Source organism: Hordeum vulgare, chromosome 7H (assembly GCF_904849725.1).
Source record: "Hordeum vulgare subsp. vulgare chromosome 7H, MorexV3_pseudomolecules_assembly, whole genome shotgun sequence".
Taxonomy (NCBI): Eukaryota; Viridiplantae; Streptophyta; class Magnoliopsida; order Poales; family Poaceae; genus Hordeum; species Hordeum vulgare.
In genome coordinates this window covers 626,428,205-626,453,243 of record NC_058524.1, presented here as the reverse complement: position 1 = coordinate 626,453,243, position 25,039 = coordinate 626,428,205, and the positions used below count along the sequence as shown (strand labels likewise).

The following is a 25,039-nucleotide window of genomic DNA, read 5'->3' as shown; positions in this document are numbered from 1 at the left end:
GTCGGTACATGTCAAACCACTGATAATGTCGCGGATCGGTTTGCACATAGTCGTTCAGTCATTAACAAAAAATTTCACGAGGTTGGTTATCTAGCACCATACAAAGGGCAACGATACCATGTATCAGATTTCCAACAACACCAACCAGTTGGGAGATATGAGACATTCAACCATCGACATTCTTCTTTGCGAAATGTCATCGAAAGAACATTTGGTGTTCTGAAGATGAAATGGCGAATTCTCGAAGGCATACCTCGGTACAAACCGGAGACCCAAAAAATGATTGTCACTGCATGCATGTGTCTCCACAATTGGATCCGTGATAGCAAGTTACGTGATGAGCATTTCGACAAGTTTGACAATGATGCATACGTGCAACCTGTATTGCCGTTTACAGGTGCCAACGCTCTACCACCAGAAGATGATGGTACCATGAACGCAACACGTGAGGCGATTGTTGCTAGTCTTGTACCTTGAGAGTATTGTCTTTTTTTAGTTTATGCACTTGCCGTCATGAACAAAACTTTACACCCATTGTAATATTTAGCAATTTTTATGCCATTCGTAAAATACACTTTCGTCACTGTTAGAAACAACAGAGTGTTAACAATTCAGCAAACAACTTCTATCTAAGGGCAGTACAGACATTTCAACAGACAAGACTTTCCAGAATCTCAAACTACAATCTCTGAAAAGAACTCGACCACAGATTCTGGGAGAAGCAGATTCTGGGAGAATTTTCCATAATCCTGATTCTCTAGAATCCAGGGTGAAAAGAACTGGGCCATAATAGTTTATTCACTGATAATCTTAATGATAAAGATACTAGACATAATAGTTTATTCACTGATAATCATGGTATTTTAGCCGGTAATCACTCACATTTTTATTATCGACATTAATATAAATATCATATTATGTAAAATCCTTGTTTTCCAAATTTATATTATTATTTTCCTCCGGAACAACTACCAGCGTAGTCTACAAATACAAAAACTATAACCCCGATAACATCATCCATAAACATCATCTAACGGTTGATTATTAATCCCATCAAAAAATGAATTGATTATTAATGGCCGAGTTGCAACAATGCAGAGGAAATTTTGATGGTCATATATAAATTTTAATAAAGTATTCTAGTTAAATCTCACACGGCTTACACTAGCACATAAACTGAGATCCAAGGCATAACTTATCTTCTCTGTAACTTGAATCGCGCCATCATATTGTATCGCCTCTCGGCGAGTCGGCATGGTTACGTAGCAGGCAGTGACATGGCTATCTCCGGCGGTCCGGCCATCCTCCGACACGCGGCTTCTTTGACTCAAAGCGCCGCCACGCGGCTTCTTTGACTCAAAGCGCCGCCACGCACACATAGGAGATGGATATCAAGTGCCGCACTGCTACCATAGGGGGTGATCTATTCTCTCAAGTCTAGCTTCTGCTATCTTTGCACTTCACGTTTGGCATGTCCCTGTTTTTAAGGATCTGCTTGGCCGGGCTGAAAATTAGAGCAACTCTAGCAGACCCCGCATCCCGTCCCGACCCGTAAAATAACCGCCAAGTTGCGGGTCGGGATCGAAAAATCCGCACGAGCAGACCCCGCTTCCCGCGCCGACCCACATTATTTTTTGCGGGGCGCGGCAAATCTTCGCCCCCCAACCTCCATCTTTACGGGCTGGGGGGCCGACCCAAGCTCAACCCCTATCCGGCGCGAGATTTGGCGGGAGGGACATTTCCGCGCGCCCTTTCCCCGTTCCCCGCACCCTCCGCCACCATTGCCACCCCTCCGCAAACTCCGGTTCCTCCTCCCAGGCCGTTCCTCGCCGCCATGGAGTTATAGGAGGAACTCATAAACACATGGTCATGCCTGTAGAGGCACATTGCGCGAAGGTAATTGCTTGTGGTGTCCATGGTGTGGTGCTTGATTTTAGTGTTGGTAATACATTTTAGCCATCAGCCTAGTAAAAATAGATACATCAGGGTTGCCCACCGGCCTAAAAGACCTGGATTGAGGGAGTACTAACAATCACTTTCAAGGTTTTGGTGCATTCACCAGATTGGGGTACTCACTTCGGCACGTCTACACGGAAACCTGGGGAGTAGAGTATGCCGAGACTGGAATCCCTTCGCTTCGAATTAAAGTCCATGCATGTCTCGGCCTTGAAAGATGATGACTTTGTTGCATCAGCATTGAGGAAGCTTCCTTCACTTCACAAAGTGCAAGTGAGACTTAACTAAATACTGATGACTTTGAGGTGATGCATGAAGCACTGGAGCTTGCAGTTGACGAACATCCCAACAGTCCAAACCTTTTTTTTTAATTATTTTTTGTGTGGAAACAGTCCAAACTTCAACTAATATAACTCATTTGAGTGTTATATATAGTACCTATTTCACGGCTCCCAATGTGTGATGAGACTTGGTCATGGATGTGGAAAGATGACCAAAAAAGAATCATCTCAAGCTCAGTGTTGGTCTCCTATCAAAAACTGCAACTTGGTAAAATAGAACTAGTCCTCCCTGCACATAACCTTGGATCCACATACCAAAGAAAGGAAGGCTCCGTTAGATCTACATGGAAAGCCGTGCATGCAAATCATTATTTATTTATTTGAAGAGAGAGAGATTGTGGGATTATGGGGATTAATTATTATTATTTATTTGCAAAGCATTGTTTATTTATTTTATCATTATTCATATGTTCAAATTGGAATTTTCAAATTTGGGGTTATAGGATTAATACTGGCTGAGACATATCCACATATTCTCTAACTTAATGTTCATTAGTAAACTGCGACGAGCATATATAATCCAGTCAATTCTCTATCGTAAGACACATCCTATGGGTGTTCGCTCACAATGTTGATTGTAGGGGTACCATGTACGTTGTTTAGTATAAAGCTATGTTTAAGAAACAATTACAATGGTGGTATTAATTAGAACTCGATGCAAACAGTCATTTTAGTGTTAAAACTTGCGGCGTACATTAAATTGGTGTAAAAACTTGTCATTTTAGTGTTAAAACTTACGGCGTACATTAAATTGGTGTAAAAACTTGGCTTTACGTGTAAATACAATGCAAATCTTGTTTGTATACGACTGACATGCTGACAAGGCATGACAACATCTTGTAGGGCCCACTGTCAGTGGCTGGTGAAGATAGGTCTGTAGCATGCTCTTTTGCTAAAATCCCCTTGTATTATTATTTTTCTCAAGAAAAAGCCCCTGGCAGGTGTACAGTCAGGGGCCCCACCTGATAGCAAAACATAAAAAAAAATAGTACAATGAAAGAATATGCCGCCAAGGTCGCGTGCGTTGCTAGCCACCAGCCCAAAGTTCAATTGATGTCAATTAAGCACTCTAGTCAGGAAAAATAGTTATGCCCACGGGTATCGAACCTTCCTTCACTTAAGAAAGTGCTAGTGAGACTTAACTAAATACTCATGACTTTAAGGAGCACTAAAGCTTGCAGTTGACTAACATACCAACTGTCCAAACCTTTTTATTTTTATTTCTTGCGTGGAAACAGTCCAAACATTCAACTGACATAACTCATTGGGTACATCGAGTGTTTTAATTGTACAATTTGAGTGTTATGGTACCTATTTCGTGGCTCCCAATGTGTGATGAGACTTGGTCATAGATGTAGTAGAAAGATAACCAAAAAAGAATCTTCTCGAGCTCAGTGTAGGTCTCCTATCACAAACTGCTACTTGAAAAAATAGAATTAGTCCTCCATGCGCATAACCTTGGATCCACATACCAAAGAAATGATTGTTCCATTAGATCTAGACTAGACTACTACTCAATCTCAGTTTATAAGTCCGGCACGTGTATCTAGGTTGTTAATTTGATCAACTTAATGATAAGCATATATTACAAAAAATATATCATTAAAAAAATTAGATGTTTTATTTTTTTAATGATATAATTTTTATCTTAAACAATAAATTTTATATAAGTCAAATTGACGACCTAGGTACACGTGTGTGCCTTCTAAACTATGACGAAGGTAGTAATTTCACCTAGTTTTGCATGTATAGGGTAGTTAAGAATTGTGTGCAGTGAACGAGCGCATTTAATGTAAGATGACACGAATGTGAATGCGCATGAAGCCAATGAACTCGGTGTAGTTAGTGCCATCAAAGATCACCGGACAACGAGGAACAGCAACGTAGCCGAATGCAACAGACATTTTTCCCCTTTTTTTTTGGAATCAGATATCAGAGAGCCTGCAGGATTCGGCGAGATTGGGGTAACCAGTAGTTGGATCGAGACCCTAGGGGCGGCTGGAGGGAATCAGATCGGGACCTGGAGGGCAGCCTGCGGAGAGCTAGAGGGAATCAGATCGGGACCTGAAGGGCAGCCTGCAGAGAGCTGGAGGGAATCAGATCGGGACCTGGAGGGCGCCCTGCAGAGAGCCGCGTCTGGGAGCAGAGCCGCGGGCAAGTCTGGGAGCAGAGCCACTTCTGGCGGATCCGGTGACGCAAGACTGGATGGTGCGGGCGCGCTGGGCAGGGACGAGCTCACGCAGCCGATCCGATCCGGTGAGATCTGGCGTTCGCTGGAGGCTGCGAGTGGAGCCTGCGGGAGCAGGCGAGGAGGAGGCGCGTTCCTCGAGGAGCACCGGCGGGAGAAATCCTGGCGGATGAGCAGCATCAGGATGAGAACAAGAGCTGCGTGGAGAAGGATTGGAGCACGAGTTGAGCGTGCTAAAAAATTAACCTAAGCTCTAATACCATGTTAGGAAAGCAATTTATCTCTATTGAAGGCCCAAGAGGCATATATATATTACACATGAATTGAGGTGCAAGGAAAGTAAATATAGACTAATAAGGACTCCTAGACTAATACTAATAGACTAATAAGGACTCCTAGACTAATACTAATACTTCCTAACACTTGGATCCAAGGGACTTAGAGCATCTCCAACACCCGCGCTAAACTAGCGCCCCGCCGCAAATCCGGCCGTTTTAGCACGCGCGCAACGCGGCGGGTGGCTCCAGCGGGCGCGCGCGGCATATGCAGTTCAGCGCGCTGGCCGAAACGCAATCGCGCGCGGTGTATTTGGGGTGCCCGCTTCCGCGCGCGGCAGACTCGAACTCTCGCGCGAAAGTCTCTCCTCTCCTCCTCCTCCTCCTATGCACCGCGCGCGTCGTCGCCGGCGCCCTGCCACCGCACCCATGGACGCGCACACCGGCACCCCGCTCACCCCGTTGTACAGCCCCCCCCTCCCCGCCGCCGCCGCCGAAAACCCTAGCGCGGGGAGCGTTGGCATCGCCACCGTCGGAGCTCCGCCGACCGTCGGCCTCGCGCGCAGCCTCTTCTTGCCGCCGCCGACATGTTCATTGCATTTTTGCGCGCTGCTGGAGCGGCGCGCACTCGCTGCATTATAGCGCGGCTGCTGGAGCCAGCGCCTATCCCCGCGCTAAACCAGCCGAAGCGCGCGCGGCAAACACATTTTTTGGGCGCGGCGCGAAGCGCGGCTGTTGGAGATGCTCTTATTTTAGTCTGACTAAAAATAGTTTCTTTAAGAGGCTAAATTTCCAAGCATCCCTGACTAAAGAGGGGCTAAAACTAGTCTTGAGACTAAAAAAATTTAGTCAGGGTACCCCTACTAAAATGTGAATTAGTCCTCTCTCTCCTCATTTAACTCATTTTCTTTAACACAAGCGAGTTCTGGATTGGAGGGTTTGGAGGATAATCAATGCTCATTAACTTGATTTTAGTCTTTTTAGTATTTGGATCCAAGCATGAGTGAGGCTAGCAAGTTTTAGTCACACTATTTTTAGTCATGGGACTAAAACGTACCCAAGCACCCTCTTAATCGTGAAGGGAAGCCGTGCATGCAAAGCATTATTTATTTATTTGAAGAGAAAGATTATGGGACTGTGAGACTTAATGATCATTACTATATTTATTTGCAAAGCATTATTTATTTATTCTATAATTATTCATAATGTTTAAATTGGAATTTTCTAAATTGGGATTGTGTTACTGGCTGAGACATACCTAAGTATTCTCTAACTTAATGATTATTAGTAAATTGCGACAAGCATATATATATAATCCAGTTAATTCTCTATCGTAAGACACATCCTGTGGATGTCCGCTCACAATGTAGGGGTACTATGTCGATGTACATTGTTTAGTTTGAAACTATGTTTAACGATCGTGTACTAGGTTAGGCGCTAGCAACGAGGGCTGCTTAGATAGGATGATTAGTCAATACCACTTCTAGCCAAGTCTTCCCATCTACTCTGCAGTCCGATTGCAGAAATGAGTAGTAGATGTTCACTTGCTCATCTTGCATTAGTTTGTAGGCAACTGAAATGAGATGCTCTTTCCCTGTATGGAGTAAGGGTACATTTTTTAAATCAGAATGCTAAATTTGAGTTGACTATAGAATAGCATGACATAGATATAGATATATTTTTTTTGGAAAAGGAGGTTAAACCCCCAACCTCTGCATCAATCGATGCATACAGCCATCTTTATTAATTATTTCACAAAGGTCTAACAAGAGTACACATCAATCCACCCAAAGCCATCATTCACACCTACAAACTCGATAATGTGGAGTGCTCTCACTCCACATATCTAAGACTGGTGTTGTCGCCAATCCATCAACATAACGTATCGGGAACAACAGCCGGTGCAGCACACCTAAAACGCACACCTCACGCACACGTTTTACAAGCCGTCATCATCATCGAACCACTCACCCATCTTCAGGAAAGAGATCCGCATCATCCTTGCGAGTCCAAACATCCGTCGACGCCACCACGGCGCCCAACGGCGCCACCGCCCTGCGCTCATCCGTCCAGATGCGAAGACTCCGGGAGATCTGTCGTGCGTAGTACCTGTCAACCAGGCATGACTCAGTGTAGCACCTGTCGGCCAGGCATGACTTGACAGCTCCATCGAAATTTCATGCAAGACGAAGCCGCTCCACCTCCTGCCTCAGTGTGTCAGCGCAGCTCCACAAACGATGCTCCCAAGAGAGAAACGACACCGCAGTACCGCCATCGTCCGATCTGAAAGACCAAATCCTAGGGTTTCCCCCGAAGCAGTACCCCACCAGCAACCGTTTAGGACCCACACAGTGCCCACCACCATTCAGCCCTCAAGACGACGCCTTCAGGAAGGTCACGACGTCAAGGACGCCGCCGCCGCCCACCGGAGTTAGGGTTTTCACCCGAGAGGTAAGATAGGGGAGCAGAGGAGCAGATATATACCGACGTCTCTAAAAAGAAAAACGGCGCCCTTGAGCGTCGTCGGCGGCGCGGCCGGCCTGGGCCAACCAAGGGGTTTCCCCCAATCCGAATCTCCTCCACCAGCTTCACCCGCAGGTAGGGCCCCGGTAACCACGCAGGCACCGCCAAGAATCCGCGGGAGAGAGGCCCACAGATCAGGGCCGAAGAACAGCGGCCAGATCTGGCGCCGCCGGCTGCCACAGCAGCCACGCGACGGCTGACCACACGAGGGTACACGGCCCAGAGGTGCGCCCGCGACGATGCGCCGCTGCCCGCACCGCCACCTGCGCCCCACATGGGACAACCCCCCACCGCGCGAAGGGGAGCCGTCGGGGCGCGCCGCCCTCGCCCCTGCCTTTGGCAGACGGCGTGGCCGCCACCGCCGGCACTGACGGCGGCAGCGGCCGAGGGAGGGAGGAGATCGTACGCCCGCTCGATGTAGGATTGGGGCCTCCGGAGTCGCTCGCGCTAGCGACCCGGGAGGCAGTTTCTGGAGGAAGGTGCGGCTGGACGGGGAGTCTCCTGAGGCAACGAGCCGGCGGCAGCTAAGGTTGAGGAGGCGGCAGCGCGGCGGCAGATGGATGGGGTCGTCGAGACGGACTGGGCGGTTTCCCTAGCTAGCGATCCGATTCAGATCTGGCCGGCGGCGGCTAAGGTTGAGGAGGCGTACAGCGGTCCCCGTGTGTGTTTCCTTGTATGGACCAAGTCTACCACTTCTAGCCAACTCTTCCCATCTACTCCCTCCGATTCCTAAATATAAGGCATTTTAAAGATCCCATTACGAACTACATATGAATGCATATAAACGCATTTTGGAGTATAGATTTACTTATTTGGCTTTGTATGTACTCCCTCCGTCCCAAAATAAGTGACTCAAAAGTGGCTTAACTTTGTACTAAAGTTAATATAAAGTTGAGTCATTTTTGAGTCATTTATTTTGAAATGGAGAGAGTAGTAGTTTGTAATGAAATCTTTAAAAGGACTTATATTTAGGAAGGGGGTAGTAAATGCTCACTTGTTGGTACATCTTGCATTGCAACTGAAACGAGATTTGCTCTTTCCTGTATGGACTAAGTGTAGATTTTTGTAATCGGAATGCTAAATTGTACTGTAGTTGACACTATAAAGTAGAAAGGTTTGTTATTGCATAGCGTAACATAGGTCTAATAGACAAGTCTCCAAATTATAAGAGAATGTGTGGTTGGGGAATGGCGATGTCAGACACCGGGTTGCCTTGTTCAATATGAGTGACAAATTTAAACTACATGCACATGCACGCTCCTCTTGTAAGCATCCACCTATCTGAAATACTCCCTTCATTCCAATATAAATGTTTTAATCTTAGTATAATTTTATATTAAAGTTAGTACAAAGTTGTGACGGTTATTACAAAACTGAGGGAGTACAAATTTGTATGCTTAATCATCGTGAAGACCCTTTCAGCATTAATTGGTGGTGGTGGATCCAAGTCTTAACCACTCTAAATTAAAAGAAATGTTCTATACAATATGCAGAGTACCAAGTCAAGAAAATACTTGCAGAGTACACTCCATTGTAGAAATTTTTGAATTTTTTTACTAATTTTTTGGATGTTACTCTTACTGTCGGGTGCATTTGAGCTCAAGAGTGTACATTTGAGTTTAAAATTTATCCACAAAAGAATGTACTTTTATCTTTCCATTGCATTTTAAAGTAGAAAAAAAATGTTTCTTTCTCATCACACGGTAAACAAAAACAATAACATTCTGCATATAGTCTCTTTAATTTCTATACATGCACTTAGCTTATTGGGGGTTGGGTAATTAAAGAGTAGAGAGATGGTGGCTTTCATCTTTCCAATGCATTTTTTACTTTACTTCATAATTTGTCCTAAAATATCTGTATGTACATTTTTCACCGGATGGAGGGAGTAGCACTTACCATAACCATGTCCTATTAACAGTAATCAAGTCCCGAAAATCTTTGCCACGCAACCTTTCAAAATTTACCCACCTTTGGTACCTAAAAATTATCACATCAAACATAAAAGTGATTTTGCCTTTATTTACCAAGAACTCATCAGATATTATTGGAACTAAGGGAGCTGGTATGGTAGTCTTAAATTATCTCAAGTTTTCATTATTACGCCATTTTGTTGCTGGAGAAATACTTCTGTTCTTCTTGGGGTTGGGAAGATGAAGCGTATAAAGGTTGTCAGGAAAAAAGTGTTGGTTTTGAACTGAGTCGGTTTGGAGGAGTTGACAGAGCTACCCAGTATACAAAAATGGATTTTTTTTATTTGGCTATAAACAAGGATTCAATCGGTCAGCAATCACCATCTACATTATTTCAGCTTGTACTTTCCATCTGTTTTCAGGGATCAGTACACACGATGCAATGAAGCACACAAAGAATATAAGTGTGACAAAGTGGAGCAATGCAGAAACATAACGATCTCTGATCTGAGCCAAGCATAGAGCTCAAATTTAATCGACCCAACGAATCACAGGAGACAAGACTCGACATGATTGATCGAACCAGACGGACGGCTCGAAGAAATTCTTCGCCAAACCTAATCAAGAAATTGTACTTCCTGCATATGTTGCATCAGAGAATCCTTCCCCACATCGCTACAGGTCTACATAAGGTCCAGCAGCCACGCTAAGGAGCAGCAGATCTGTACATAAAGCGCAGTTGCAACAGTTCTGAATCTACACCTACACCTACACGGGAGAACACTACTAATAAGTAGCCTAAGGCACAGCCATCCGATCTATGGATGAACAGTCAGACTCGAATCGCATTGGGGAACAACCGTGGCAGCAGAATCTAGAAAAGTCGGGGGCGAGTGACACCGATAACACTAGGATGAATGGACAAAGTCCGCAGGAGCTAGCCCTGGATCTTCTACCTACTCCTTGTTCCGGGTGGCTCGGTCCTTCTTGTGGCCGCCGAGGATACGGGAGATCTGCAGGCCTCTGCTGAAAGCCTGGTTGAAGAGCATCCTGGTCTGGAACTCGGACACGAAGGGGAACCACGCGAGGAACGCGATGGGCGTGAACAGCAGGAGCCCCATGAGGATCTCGTAGCCCCGGGCGAGGGCCTTCACCGACCCCCACAGCCCGACCGTCTCGACGACGGGCTTGATCGCTTGGGCAATCTGGCAAAGAAGTTTAGCTGAGATGTTAGACCTGAGATGGAAAAGCTGGCATGTGAATGGAGAGTAAGATATGTGTGTTCACTGGTTCACTAACCAGAAGCAGGCCCCATCCAGTCGGCATGAAAGCGAGGATGCAGACAAAGATGTCGAGGACTGTCATGTGAGCGATTGCTGTTAAGATTATAAGGATGGAGATGAATGTTATGAATATAAGCCCCTTGATCAGCCGGAAGACGAGCTGGAACTCCGCGCTGAACCTCCTCCTGCCGACTGACACGGTCTGCAAACAAAAATCATGGCATCTGAGTGTTCCAGCTCAAAAAGGAGATAAAAGAAGTCATGATATTCTCGCTGCAAAACTATGGCTAGATCAGTTTTAAAGTTCAAATTTTAGTTTGTAGAAACAACTAAAGTGGCAAGTTATTAAATATTCTACATCATAACAGAATCTTGACTAATTAATAACAACATAAAAGCACTGGATCTGTGAACAATCATCCTTTGGGACAAATGCTGACCAAACTAAACTGAATATTCTACATCAGAACAGAATCTTGACTAACTAATAACAACATAAAAGCACTGGATCTGTGAACAATCGCTCTCTAGGACAAATGCAGACCAAACTTAACTGAATATTCTACATCAGAACAGAATCTTGAAAAACTAATAACGACATAAGCACTGGATCTGTGAGCAATCGCTCTCTGGGACAAATGCAAACCAAACTAAACTGAAGAAACATAGAACTTTACTATTACCTTCATAACAAGCAGCATGACCAGAATCACAACCCATGAGAAGCCGTAAACCTGGAAATGACATTTGTTAGAAAGACTGTATAGACTTGACACATATGCAAACATCTGTCTGAATAAAGAATAAGGAAGGGATATTACCAGCACGCTTTGGTTATACTGCTTGGTTATATTCAAATGATACACAAGCCCGTACTGGTAGATGAAGAAACGCAATGCTAGAAGTATTTCAAGAATGGTGCCACGCTTCCCAGAGTGCCGAAGAGGTCCCTGCTCTTTGTCCCACCACGATTCCCAGCTTTTCTCTGGCGCCACACCAATACCTCCACGGTTACTGATCCACTTGTTCCAATCAGTCCAGTCGTCCACAATCTTCTGCCACTCAAATCCAGAAGGATTGAACAGGAAGGGAGCAAAGAGCCAGGTGCCCACCATAAACCACATGGAAACAGTGATGAAGATGTAAGTGATAGCTCCTCTGTACGTCTGTCCGAAGATTTCATACACGACAAGCAGAATCATCAGCTCAATACCCTTCACGAAATGGCTGCGAGAATACAGTCGGTAGTTCTCGGCAAATTTGGCATGGAACACCACAAATCCACGTCCAGTCGCTCTGTATTCAGCTCCTCCATGGAGTAGCGTCCTTCCATAATAGTGAGTTTTGGTTCCAAGTGAAAATGTGAAGAAAACAGATGCCAACTGGAGTTGCATAAGCACAAAATCACTTAATGCTGTTCTGAATCCTCTTTCCAAACCGATCTCCATCATCATGGGCAAAGCCATCAAAAATCCAAGTTGAACAAAAGATTCTGATGCAAGCGCGACCTGGAGCGGTGTATTATGCACGAACCTCTTTCCAGTAGCAAGCGCTTCATCAAGTCCACTGAGGACAAGATACAAACGCCCATAAAGGAAAACATACACAGTCCAAACTGTAATCTGAGACCAAGCAGAACGATTTAGGCCAAGAGTTAACCAACATTTCAAGAAAGTGAAATTTAGGGTTCATAAATTACCATTGTGCTGAAATAGAACCCAATTGTCGTATAGTAACACGACAACATTCTGAAGAAATCAAAACGGTGCCCTAGTCGGTAAATGTCACGGCTGAGTGTTTGCTCGCCATTACCATTTGCTATCTTTGCCTCAAATAGTGAAATCTGATTAAGACCCACATCCCTTCCCTTGCCAACTTGCATGTATTCATGATGAGTGACATTGCCTTCACGTAATGTAGAATTAAATCCTGCAACAAAAGATGCCATGTTACTACCAAAACTGTACCAGATTTCCTTAACTCAAGCGCCAACAGCAAAAGCTTATCACCTGCAAATATGTCCTCACTAAGATTTATAATCTTAGATGCTTTACTTATACCACCCCTTGTAAGGTGGAAAAGACGATCAAATATATCAGGATGGCCATAGTGGAACCGAACCCTGCAGAGACATGTTCAAAAAACAAAGCGTCAAGGAAGGAACTGTCCAAGTGTCCAGTAATTTTAGTTAGTACCATCATTGAGAACGAAAAATAAAGGCAAGCAGCCAATTCAAATAATTTAATATGATTATGGAAGCAAAACTAATAGATACCACAAATATAATTATGCGAGACAAACGAAAAGATACAAATATGAAGGAAGTAGAGCTAATAGATAGTTAGATATTACAGTGACATGTTGTGCATGTGTGCAAGATACTCTAGGATAAATACCTCAATGGATTGGCAAGCACACGCTGTCCAATGGTCACAAAACTCGTCTCCTGATTCGACATGAACCACGCGAGCGATGAAACACTGCACAAGTCCAGAGGAAAAATCACAGGATTAGCAAAATGAAACATTGCACCAGTTACAGGTTAGATAATCCAAAGTGAAAACACAGGTACATAATTTAATTAATCATAATTTTAATAAAACAAAACTGCCAGATTACCTGCCAGTAAATATATGCTCCCTTACTCCAAGTATCGATGGATATCTCACACCATCATGTTTCTCCAGAAACTCTTCCAATAAATTTCTCATTTTCAGAGCCTCCTCCATGTAATGCTCCTGTTATTGATAGCATGGAATAAAAGAAGGAAAAGGAGAGGTGAAATAATTCCTTCAAGCAGCAAGAGCAACAAGCTGTACCTGATTCATATCTATAGTTTGGAGACATTCGCCTCGAGTGAAAATTATTGCGTGGTTCTGATTTTCTGGCTTTCCCTCGCCTAGAATAGCATTGCCTGGAAGCTTGATCTTGTAGATGACCTATGCACAAAAGATAGATGGCAAATAAGTGTCTCGTTTTGCACCACCGAGAGTTGAGACCACACAAAGGTATTACTTTCGAGGAAGAAAGCCTGATTTAAATAGAACAATTGTGATACTTGGTACTTCCTCCGTCACGGTTTAGAAGGAAATAGAACAATTGTGATACTTGGTACTTCCTCCGTCACGGTTTAGAAGGCGTGCATGGAAATTCTCTAGAACCTAGGTGGTTATTGATTGGTTGTGAAATGAGTTAAAAAATAGCATTCACACTACGCATGCATATAGAAGTAGTACAACAGAGTACTAATTAGATGCTAGGAGTAAATGCAATGCGCCTTAAACATTGTCTATTGTGGAAATGCACGTAAATTTAACTGTGACTTCTAAACCATGACGGACGTAGTAGGAATAAAATAGATATCTCCACACATGAAAAAAGTACTGGTAAACATAAACTGTGGTGGACAATATGGAAAATGAAAAATAGCTAATGTGGATGCCTTCAGTCACGGAAATTAGTTTCACTGTGTCAAAACAAGGATTATTTTCTTTACATGCCTATTTGGCCTAGATAACATAAAGCCTCCTCGAATTTATTCCTCGTCTTCCACATCAAGTGGACATACTTAAGATTAAACTACGAGAAACACACTCAACATAACTTACAGGTTACAGCAGATTTAACCAAGGTATGCTGAACTAACAGAGCATTTTGCAGTACCTGGTCAAGACTCTGTCCAGGATCATCTGATTTTGTAACAGCAGCCTTCACCAAAACTGAGTAGTAAACTTTGTCGATCTTCTTGTTTCTATCTTGGCTAGGTGCTTCAACTTCATCAATATAGGCAACACGAAAAGATGGATATCTGCCGAGCAAATATATTCCTATTAATTCAGTACCATCATATATTGTATATACAAGTATGTGCATCTAAAATACAAGTAATGACACTATTACGAATAATGTTTCCTCATAAATATAACCATCTACGGAGTAGCGTTCAAGCACTGGTTTTGAATGATATGAAATTTGATAGACCAGAAGGACACAGAACATCACCATGCACTAATTACCGACTAGGATAACTATCAGTGCAGTAACAAGAAAAACTTACAGTTTTTATTATCGGTTACTAATTACTGAGAATATCGAGAAAGTGCCATTCTTCTAGCGCGACTAGCATTTCTCACACATAGACATGCAAAGGCACTGCTACATGGAATGCATGCATTTTTACGTTTGCACATATATGACAAAGAAACGGACCAAATTAAAATAAGATCCATATTCCACTCAAAGCAACATATATTCAGTGTTGAAGTGTATATGTGGATCGCCTAGTCCTTCCTATCAGTTCGGACTTTTGGTCGCGTTGGCTAGTGCATGAAGCTTAAGGACTTCCGAGTCTTGAACTGAAACTTACGTTGTCATTAGTCTGAGAATATCATGTGCACAAGGATCACCAGAACGTTTCTGGATTCCATACTGCTGGCATGAGACAACATATGTAAACTTCATGTCAGCTATCGCTTTGCATTCCGTCATCAATGGAGAGTCCTCAGGCATCAGTTCAGTCGCTCTGTAGCCTTTCATAAGATCTAACAAACAGAGAAAGAGAAGTGAGAAATCACTATAATTGCCTAAGGCCCCGTTCAGAACATCATAGGCTAGCTAATGGACATACCATCATCTTTGGCATTATCAAGAAAAGCCTGGAGCTCCAAAGCTTTTCGGTAATACATCATCCCTCTTACTGTTTAAACAGGAGCAGCAACGATTTTAAAACTGGACCACTTAGCATGACACAAAGAGCAGGTATGCTAATGGAGTGCAAGAAAATACCAGTTCTTGTCAATGTTTGTCCCCTATATGATGCCCAAAGACGAAGCTCATCTTCTAATGTATCATCATCACGGACCTCCTCCTCAGTTTTGCTGCCCACCCTTTCAAGGAAATTTTTCCACTCATCTTCAGGGTTTGAAAAATTTCATGAAACAAAGTCAGTTTCATTGCAATCAGAAGACACAAAAAGAAATCCACATATGACAATTCAAGCAAAATGTTACACAAGAGAGGAAGAACCTGGGTAAATTTTTTGCAAGTAGAAAAGTATGGTAATTCCATCCTCATTTGCCTCTTCTAGATTATGTGATGAAAACAGAACATCTTCCTTGTAATAAGGAGTCAAGACCCTTCAATACATAGGTAGTTCCAGAAAGGCAATGACAAAAAGGTCAGTTTAATCAAAAGAAACATTATGTCAGGTAAAAATCATACATACCACATCTTGCAAAAGAAACATGGCAATTAATATAGTAAAGGAAAATAATTGAATTGTATATTGCGTAGTTCAATAGGCAATGCATATTGCATGTCAGACATAACAAATAGCAATCACATTGTATAATTATAGGATAATGTTGTGTTCATTCTTATGTTCCCCGCATACTCTACTTATAGTATATACCTTTTGGTCTACACCTGAAATATATCAATTATCCTCTGTCATTTTCTATAAATATTTAGAAACGTCTGAATGCTTGATAAGTTATGAGATTTTGAACGAAAAATGAAACTAAGAATCCAGTGCCTAAATTAAGAACCATTGACCTAAAAGTTGAACTTCCATATTTTGAAATTTTCATTCTTACATATGGAGCTACTAGAAGGCATTTGGCAGCATTATCATTCTTGTGGCATGGATCATTTGGAAAGAAAGAAAAATAACATAGTGAACAGAGGGGGTACTATTTAACAACTACATCCCACTCCTAGAATTGATCAATCTTTGTAAGCAGCGCTTGATGTCCCGGTGTATGGCTTGGGAAAAGGAGCTGGAGATTCTTAGGTTATAAGCAGTGGTTGTTGTTACCTAGCAGGAGATATGTGTGCTAGGTTGTAGGTTTCTCGGTCGTGTGTTTGCTTGTTGCTAACCACGGACTAATTTAAGACCTTGTTTTTTGTTCCTTTCTTTCTTCTCATAATAAAAATGGCAGAGATACCAAAGGGAGCACTGAAACTAAAAACCCCACAACAGACTGTGGTAGCATGCGATATATTGGTTACATATAGTTAAATCTAGTCAGAAACAACATGCCGTCTGGTTTTTCTTTTATTGCTGGAGGGGTGAATCCACTTAAAAGCAAGGCATTCAGAGTTTAAAACAGACAGAAATAAAACATGATAGTTATAGTGAATTATAATATTCAACATACGAATATAGCCAATCAAGACAGGGTAGTGGGCAGTTAAGAGAAATATGAGATCTCTACGGTAAGATGGAAGAAGGCTTGGTACGAAAGAAACTTCATGCTCACACTACTACCGAGAACACTAGTGAGAACTTACGAGAAGGGCAACATGTTCCGCACTTTTGGAGCATTTGGCATATCCATAAAAAGAGAATTTGCAAAGAAAGATATTCTCCTTCTAGCATCGAGGTTTGTAGGGACATCCATAGCAGACTCTTTCACGGTGAGCAGAAGATGAAGCCTCTTTATCTGAAATCAGCATGAAGTAGGTATAGTACGGCAACAGGAACAACAGAAGCATCATATAAGGAACTGTTCAATAAAAAAAGCAGGGCTGAAAATCAAACCTTTTCAGTCCATGCATTTGATGCCTCCACAGGGAACTTAATAGCTTTAGTAAACAATTGATCTTGCTGATCAAGCGGTGTCATTCCTTCGTGTTTCTTAGCATTTCCGCCGTGTATGGAATCCAGATTTTCACTGTTTAGCATTTCCACCAGTTAGGCAGTTACCACAATATTTCAAGAAAGATCAGATGATCAATTACCACAATCAGTGTGGTTTCATCTTTAAAGAAGGATTTTTCTAATGCTAAACTATGGATGCAAAGGCTTGGCATAGATGTCAAATAGTATTTCAGAAAGAAAAAAAACATGTCATGTTGTTTCCACAGAAGGAAGCTAAGTTCCTCACCTGCTGAGCTCTTGTTCCTCCATTATATCCCTTGTGACCACCTCAAGCATATCTTGGAACAAAATAACAACTTGACCCAAGTCTTCTTCCTTATTCTTTTGCTGTACTCAAACAAATAGATACAGTGAGAGGGAGGAGGGGGTGGGGGACCTACAATCAAAGACAGATTCTTTATACCAGTAACTCAAGTAGCTCAATTAGCTTCTTGCTCAGGGCTGGAAGACTCCTCATGTTCAGATCACTTATCAGACTTCCTTCGGCTATATGTCTATCAACAACTTCAAAAATCTCTTGCATAACACTGAAATAGGCATCAAACATTTAGTGAGGAGTTAGGTAAGAAAACAGAACTTCAGTCAAGGAATAGAAGTACAAAAGAATGAAATAGGCATCACACAATTACTCAGGAGTTCGAGGTATCAAAACAGAACTTCAATCAAAGAATATTAGTGCAAGAGAAAAGACTGAATGTATGGTAAGATAACACATACACTTTCTCACGCCGACCAAACACTAAGGAGTTGATGATGTTTTTGAATGAAGCATAGCATTCTCTGATAGCATAGGAAAAATACGGGTCTGATTTCATTCTCTTGTTCAGATCGCGATCTTTTCCTCCACTGTCTGCGGCCATATCCAATGCTATCGGAATCTGAAATCCAGTATAAATAAATAAACAAATGTGTGAATCCAAGTAACGAAAGTACAAAGTGGTCAAGAGGAAACACCTTGCTAGCAAGCAGAAAAGGTGGCCATTGGAATATATCCAATTCACGATCTTTGCAGTATGGAACAAGTAGCAAGTCCATCTCCCTGTTATCTATGAGATCTTCTTCGCGGAAACTTGTGATAATTAGGTTCCACATTTGAGCAAATCTTGCCGCTATTTTCTCCCTCTCTTGTTCATCACCAGAAGGCTAAAAAAATATGTCAGATCAAAAGAGCTAATGAATGTTGCATTTTCAATCTACTCCTGATGTCGAGTTTAACAGGTGAAAACTTACTTTAGCAAGTTTAGTGGAAAAAGCAGCCCGGAAACCTTTCCTCTTGTGTGCATCGGAAGGTATCAACAATTTATTGAAGGCCCAAGGCAAAGATTCAAAGCGAGATCTTAACATGCCTAATGTCCGTATCTGATTTCATGGGTCAAGAGAAAGAGAAATGTCTATCAGAAGTTTCTTTGACGATGATAGAAAATGCTCCACAATATTAGGGAAATAAACAATAGAGCATGATGATTATTTATATAAACATAACAATGTTAACTTATAGATTATTCATAAAAAATAATATAAAAATACAGAGGATTCTTTTTTTACGGTAACAAGAGAGAACTCCTTTGTGCCGTTTCACAACTGGAAATGGCAGCCTAAAAGTAGGGATGGTGAAGTTTAAAACAGCAGCCTTAGAATTAAAGTTTTGTAATTTGCTACTGAGCGCAGGGCAGCATAATAGTAGGACAAGAAAATCAATTCAGAAACCAAAACAGGCAGAGCAAGCCCAATCTGTCAGGTAATGAACTGTAATTCTGAAATTTTACTAACCTCACCAAGTCGACGACAAGCTCCATAGATACCACCAATCAATGTCGAGAAAACTGCGTACCAAATTTGGGTGTCCATGAAATAGACCTAGACAAACAACTGACAAAACTTAGTATACTTGTTAAACAACTTCTTTTGAGAGAGAACTCGGATTGACACATACAAGAATTATTGGAGCCCAGAGTGCGATGACAACACCAATATTGTTACTTGCTGCAAAGAAACCAAAATAAGAACACCAAAAGTTTCTAGAAAAAAGGTTACAAAAAGGAATACAGCAAGCTTCATCATGAATACCATTAGGGAAAAACTCATGCCACTGGAAATTCCGAATCGGTTCTCTCATTATATCTTTTGTTGGTTGTACCAGAGGCTTGATCTGAAACCAGCAAGTAAGAGAAGATGAATAAGCGGCACTGGCAGAAAGCTGAGAGCTAACAAGGCTTGGTCCTGACTGAATCCCAAGAAAAAAAGACAACTGATCTACAACTACAACTATTTTACATGCCATCCAGTAGGTTTTCGGGATTTGCCAACATCCTGCTGAGGCCATTGATATTTTAAGATATTTACATTCAAAAGCAAGAAATGGCTTATGTACATAAATAATTTTAACCAAGGAAACAAAATTATTGAGGCGGGTGGAGCCACATTTGGAATGCAAAGAACTTTCTAGATTTTCTGCAGGAAGTGATTATATACCTCAATATAGAAGCTCACTATCAACTTCAACGCTAAAAGGAGAATCCAGAACATGGTATACCTATCAGTACAGCAGTGATTAGTGATTAGAAAAAAGCATAACGGTAAAACCAAGCATGAAGATGAGTTAACAAAGTGATTCTACTCTTAGCATACTTGAAGAGGGAGAATGGGCCTTCATGCATTCCTCTGCCAACAAATAATCGAGGCTGCAGATATATACGAAAAAATATATCAACAAGTACACATATGCCACACACGTGTAATTAATGACAGGAAACAATAGATAGGAAGTTACCTGGGACCACCACATCATGAATGTTATGACCTTAACATTTGAACTCTCAAGCATCCTTCTGATCCATGGGAAAAGAAATAGCGTAGCCGCAAGAATATTTGGCGCCAAATATATAACAACAGCCAAAATGTATAATGATGGCTGATTCTGACCATTGCCAAGCCAACTTTTTATTATTCTTGAAAGACCCGAAGGATTAGACCAGGTATATGCATAAGTCACAGGTAGAATCACAACCCATGCAGCAGCTGATACTAACTTCAGGACATATCGCAGCTTTCTTGCAAACGACATGCTTCTTCTTGCTTTCCAGCCAAATATAATGTCCAGGGTGGCTGTATTGAGTATATTTGTTGAAGTTAGTATATACAATAGAAGTAGTAATTATGCATACATCTTACTACAATTAACGTGGTTAAACATATATCCTTCAGTTTCATGTTACTAAATTCATTATCGTTAGGTCGCTGGCAAAGCAAACATACAGATATACTTGTCTTGTCATTTAAACACATTTTCATTAGGCCTCTCCCTATAGATATTAGAGTATGACCCGTGAAGTATTTAATGTTTTATCATCAACAGCGCTACAAAAAAATATCGCAAGCTACATTGGTACTGCAGTGTTTCTGCTTAATACTAAGCTACAAAACTGCCTACTAAATAATTTAGATGTGCATTGGCAAATCTCTAAGCAAGAAGAGGGAGGTAATGTACGAGTTCAGTCAAATACCTTGACCCAACTTTAAAACAGCAGCAGTTATAAATATGCTCAAAACCTGTTTGAAAACCCCAGCATCAAAGATATCACTTGGTGTGCCACCATTCCATGCAATAATAATCATAGCCTGCATTGAAACGAAACATCATAAGAAGTATGTGAATGCCAATTCTCAAGTGAAGGAGTGAAGAGAGGGGGAGGGGAGCAACCAACCTGCAAGGATAATATTAAGAAGATCCACATTCTATCAAAACTACGGAATATGTGCCAAAATGAACGTATCTCAACAAAATTAATCTTTCCCATCCAATGGACACTGCCAGCAGATCTTTCCTCCTGGATTACGACAAAATAAAGTATAATCAGAACTGGTACACAAGGCAAGTCTTCCTTTTTCTTTATTTCATTTTTACGTTCACAATATACATCACTCACATATCCATGTATATTGTTGGCTTAACAACTTAATGGACAAAGCAAAGACATGAAAAACAAGCAGAACAAGTCAACCTGCAGTGTTGCATTATCGAATCCATTGTCAACAGAAAACAAACATGCAGCATGTGATCAGAATATCTTATTGTCAATTTCAATTCATGAAGACTTAAGCACTGGTGAATTGTATTATTATATCACAGCAACTATCAATGTGCTCACAGTTGACATGAAAGAAATTGCAATAATGTTAAGTATTAGTATCAAGAAACCTACTCCATTCAGGCGAGTAGGATAAGCAAATTTGGGAGTTTTGAAAAAATCTGCATCAGCTCTCATGGGCCATCCAAGCCGGAAGCAGTCAACTTTCCTGAAAAGCAACACAAGAACAATTTGATGGCTTCCGTCAAAATCAGGGGCACGATATATTGAAGGCAACAACTAAATATGACTGCTTCTTACCAAAAGTACTCATTTAGATCATCGTAGTTCCTCCAGTGTGAGTGTTTTGATCTCATTGTCTTGCTCCTGAGAGCTTCCTGCAAAATTTCAGGAGTTCTAACAATCGGGCTTGAAATGCAAAGAAGAAAAACACTCTGAATACGAATGTACAACTATACCTCCTCTACAACCCTGTATATCGGAGTCACAACTTTCATCAAGAATGCCTCTTCATCACCGCCATAAGCTGGTTTAACATTTTCACCAGTCATTGGGCTCACGTTTCCAGCCAACATACCATAGAGTTCAAAAGCCATCTATATGAAGATCAGAAACAGAATTGTTACCAATAAATATGATGGCATCAGAAAATACAACGTACTCCGCTTGAGCATTGTACTGACACAAAAACACTCCCCGATTAGCATTTTTTCGAACAACGTTTTTCTCCGTTGTCATGAATATGAATTCTACAATAGCTAAGCCCACAATGTGCGGATATCAATAAATATATCACAGAAATACAGTATGGCATACCAAGAGTAGCTATTTGGACATACCTAGGCTAACTGTGACTATTACGATCAATGAAATTCCACACAAAAAACTGATCTTGAATTGTAGTATTCAACATCAAATTCTTAGACCGATTGATGAGGTATCATGTTTGAATAATTAATAGGACAATGGCCGAACATATACAAAAATATATGACAATATGTGTAATCTGCGAAATAGAAGTTGATCTTACATGATGGTATATGTAGCAAAGACACTCTGGCATGAATCTCAAGTTAGCCGCCTCGCCCCAAATCAATAGGTAGAGACCCATATAGAGAAGCTTGCGTTGCTGAACTTCCTGTTGGATAGTTGGCAACCTACACATTAATTGGTCCAGACGTGGAGACAAACGTTAACTCGTGAAGAGATTTGGTATCAACCAGGGCAAAAGTAAGGCCATAAACTAAACTTCAAAAAGAAAAACAATTGTTGGACTTCAATGAACCTACCATAAACTGCTCTTACGACCAAGGTACTTGCACCACATCTTATAACTCTTAAATAGCTTCTTCATTACAGTATCCAGAGCCCTGTCATCCAACTGGGAAAAAAACACAACAATCCATCTTCACGTCACTTGCAGGCACACGAAGGAAGACAAAAACAAGCATGCACAGTTCCTGTCAAAATAAGTTGAGAAGGAGAAACAGGAACCTTCGATTGCTGTTCAGGCTTTGGTATCTGCCTTATGTGCACATTTGCAAGTAACAGGATGAGATGTTCCCTTTGGTTGGATACATTATCTTTCTGCAAAGAGTGACTCAAGATTAAATGATGTGCCTTTTCAGGATAAAACACATGTAAACAAACACGCAGTGTCACGGACAAATAAAACCATCTGATGCACAGTTACCTGAAACCCAAACATGGCCTGAAGCCAGTCAAGGAGATCTCTATCGGTCTTCTTCTCCTCGGGCTTCTTTTCCTGCTCCTTGTCCTTGGGCCATGGCAGGCCTCTTATATTCCGAAGAGCATAGACAGCAGCTTGAATCTACAAAACATAGGGAGCAACTCAGTAAAGGAGACAATCAATGAGCTTTAAGGCGGCATTTGTTGCGACGGGACTCGAGATGAAAGGAAACCTCTGGGTTTTGCATTATAGCTTGATCGGTACTTTCGGGGTCGAGAGGCAGGATATTGTAAGGCACATAGAGCTTTTTCTTCTCCTCGATTTTGTTGTGCGTGTCGAGAATCTGCGCACAAACAAACACACGCCGCACAGCAGATGAAAAACGGATGATACTTCACAATGAAAAAAAGGAAGCGGCAGCACCCATATATATATAGTAACAAAAGAAGAAGCGAATCGATTACGCACCGCCTGATCGACTTCAACGGACTGCGACACGTTAACGGCCTTCAAGACCTCGAACAGGACGGCGGCGGTCTGGTACGCTTTGGTGAGCAGAGCACTGATCAATCAAGCAGTAAGAAGAATCACATTACTATTAACACGTAACAAGCAATGGACCTTGCCATCTGACAGACAGGGCAGCAGTTAAGTGCGAACATAACGCGTGGAGCGGCGGGCGGGCGGGAGAAGCGGGTGGCTCACCGGTCGGCCTTGTCGGCGGCGTTCTGGAGCGCCTGGATGTACTTCTTGTAGTACTCGCGGTAGAAGCGCTGCATCTCGCGCGCGTCGCTCTGGTGCACCCTCCCCTTGAGCGTCGGGTCGTTCTCCTGCACGCACAAGCAATGAACTCAGGTAGTCAGTAGTCAATTAAACACCCGCATTCCTTGTCCCCGGCCAGAACCGATAGATTGGGAAACATGAATGAATGAAATGAATGAAGATGCTAGAGTAATAAACAGAAGATGGGCGGTGGTGGTGAATTACCCTCTCGAGCCTTTGCAGCAGCGCGGTCTTGAACTGGCGCACTCCACGGCCGCTGGAGGTCGGGTCGAGCCGATGGGCCTTCTCGAAGGCGTAGAAGCGACCTAATAAGCGGAAGCGGAAGCGGAAGCGCAATGAGCAAATCCATGGCGAACAAATCCAACCAGCTGATTTAGGCCTAAGCGAAGAAGTAGATCGGGGCGCGGCGGGGAGGGGGAAGGGGGTGCTCGGGATGCTTACATAGGTAGGCGACGCGCGGGTTGCCGGCCTCGACCTCGTTGGCGACGCGGAGGATGGGCGCGATCTCGACGAGCGAGGAGGGGACGACCTCGCTGTCGAAGATGGACTCCCCCATGTTGCCGACGGTCTGCGTGCGCAGCAGCCTCCTCCCTCCCGACGCCGGCGAGGGCCCCGGGCCCGGCGACGCGGCCGCGGAGGAGAAGTCCGCCCTCCTCCCCCCCGGCGCCGCCATCGCGCCCCTCCTCCCCTTCCCCTCCCAAATCCCTGCTGCCCCCACCGAAATCCGAACCCGGAAAGGCGGTCAGCAAATCCGCCGCGGGGCGAGGCGGGCGCCTGGAAGGAAGGGTGGGCGGGCCCGGCCGGCGGCGAGGCGGTGGCGCTGCTGCGGCGGAGGCAGGGTGGGAGTGGGAGTGTGGTGGGGGGAGGGGGGTGGGTGGGGTGGAGTAACGGGGGAAAGGTTTTGGCCGGGTTTTTGAAACTTTTTTTGCGGCCTCACGTAAGGACGGAACGGCCCCTCTGTCAGTCGCGATACCACGGCCCTGCCACTGTGGCTAGTGCTGGCCTGGAGGCAGCTTGAAGGGCGCCGTCGAGGTTAGGGACGAGGGGCGAGGGCAGATGCGTCATTTGCGCCGCCTCAGCCCGCTGTGGCGAGGAGCATGCGTGGGTGGGTCCCGGCGGGCGTCGTCGTTTGCGGCCTCGGGTGTCGCGCTGATTTCTGTGCTTTTCCGGGGAGGGCTCGTGCGGTCGTGCCGCGCCCCGTTGGATTTTTATTATTTTTTCTTTCCTTCCTTTTTTCGCACTGCGACGGGCGATGCGGCGGCATTTTCTTCGGCTAAGCTCGTAATTCTATTGAATTGACTGTATAATAATGTAATAGACATTGTTATACTATTATGA

General features: G+C 43.1%; 1 protein-coding gene across 1 annotated transcript; it reads right to left on the bottom strand.

The window, feature by feature from the left end:
* Nucleotides 1–9,679: 9,679 nt before the first annotated feature.
* On the bottom strand, nt 9,680–24,379 carry LOC123409782 (callose synthase 3-like). The gene is made up of 41 exons (XM_045102651.1): nt 24,143–24,379; nt 23,906–24,006; nt 23,624–23,748; nt 23,387–23,480; nt 23,151–23,261; nt 22,922–23,059; nt 22,723–22,815; nt 22,518–22,609; nt 22,259–22,385; nt 21,687–21,824; nt 21,529–21,605; nt 21,343–21,436; nt 20,845–20,967; nt 20,644–20,758; nt 19,911–20,245; nt 19,769–19,821; nt 19,613–19,673; nt 19,208–19,289; nt 19,074–19,123; nt 18,911–18,997; nt 18,371–18,499; nt 18,095–18,283; nt 17,858–18,018; nt 17,544–17,667; nt 17,367–17,467; nt 17,021–17,153; nt 16,771–16,922; nt 15,505–15,614; nt 15,265–15,390; nt 15,107–15,175; nt 14,846–15,020; nt 14,143–14,287; nt 13,299–13,418; nt 13,099–13,217; nt 12,876–12,959; nt 12,489–12,601; nt 12,179–12,408; nt 11,301–12,101; nt 11,163–11,213; nt 10,496–10,681; nt 9,680–10,401 (listed from the first exon to the last, which is right to left on the bottom strand). Exons 1-41 carry the CDS (start codon nt 24,372–24,374, stop codon nt 10,153–10,155), a joined length of 5,895 nt encoding a protein of 1,964 aa, XP_044958586.1. The 5' UTR covers nt 24,375–24,379; the 3' UTR covers nt 9,680–10,152.
* Between the last annotated feature and the right edge of the window lie 660 nt (nt 24,380–25,039).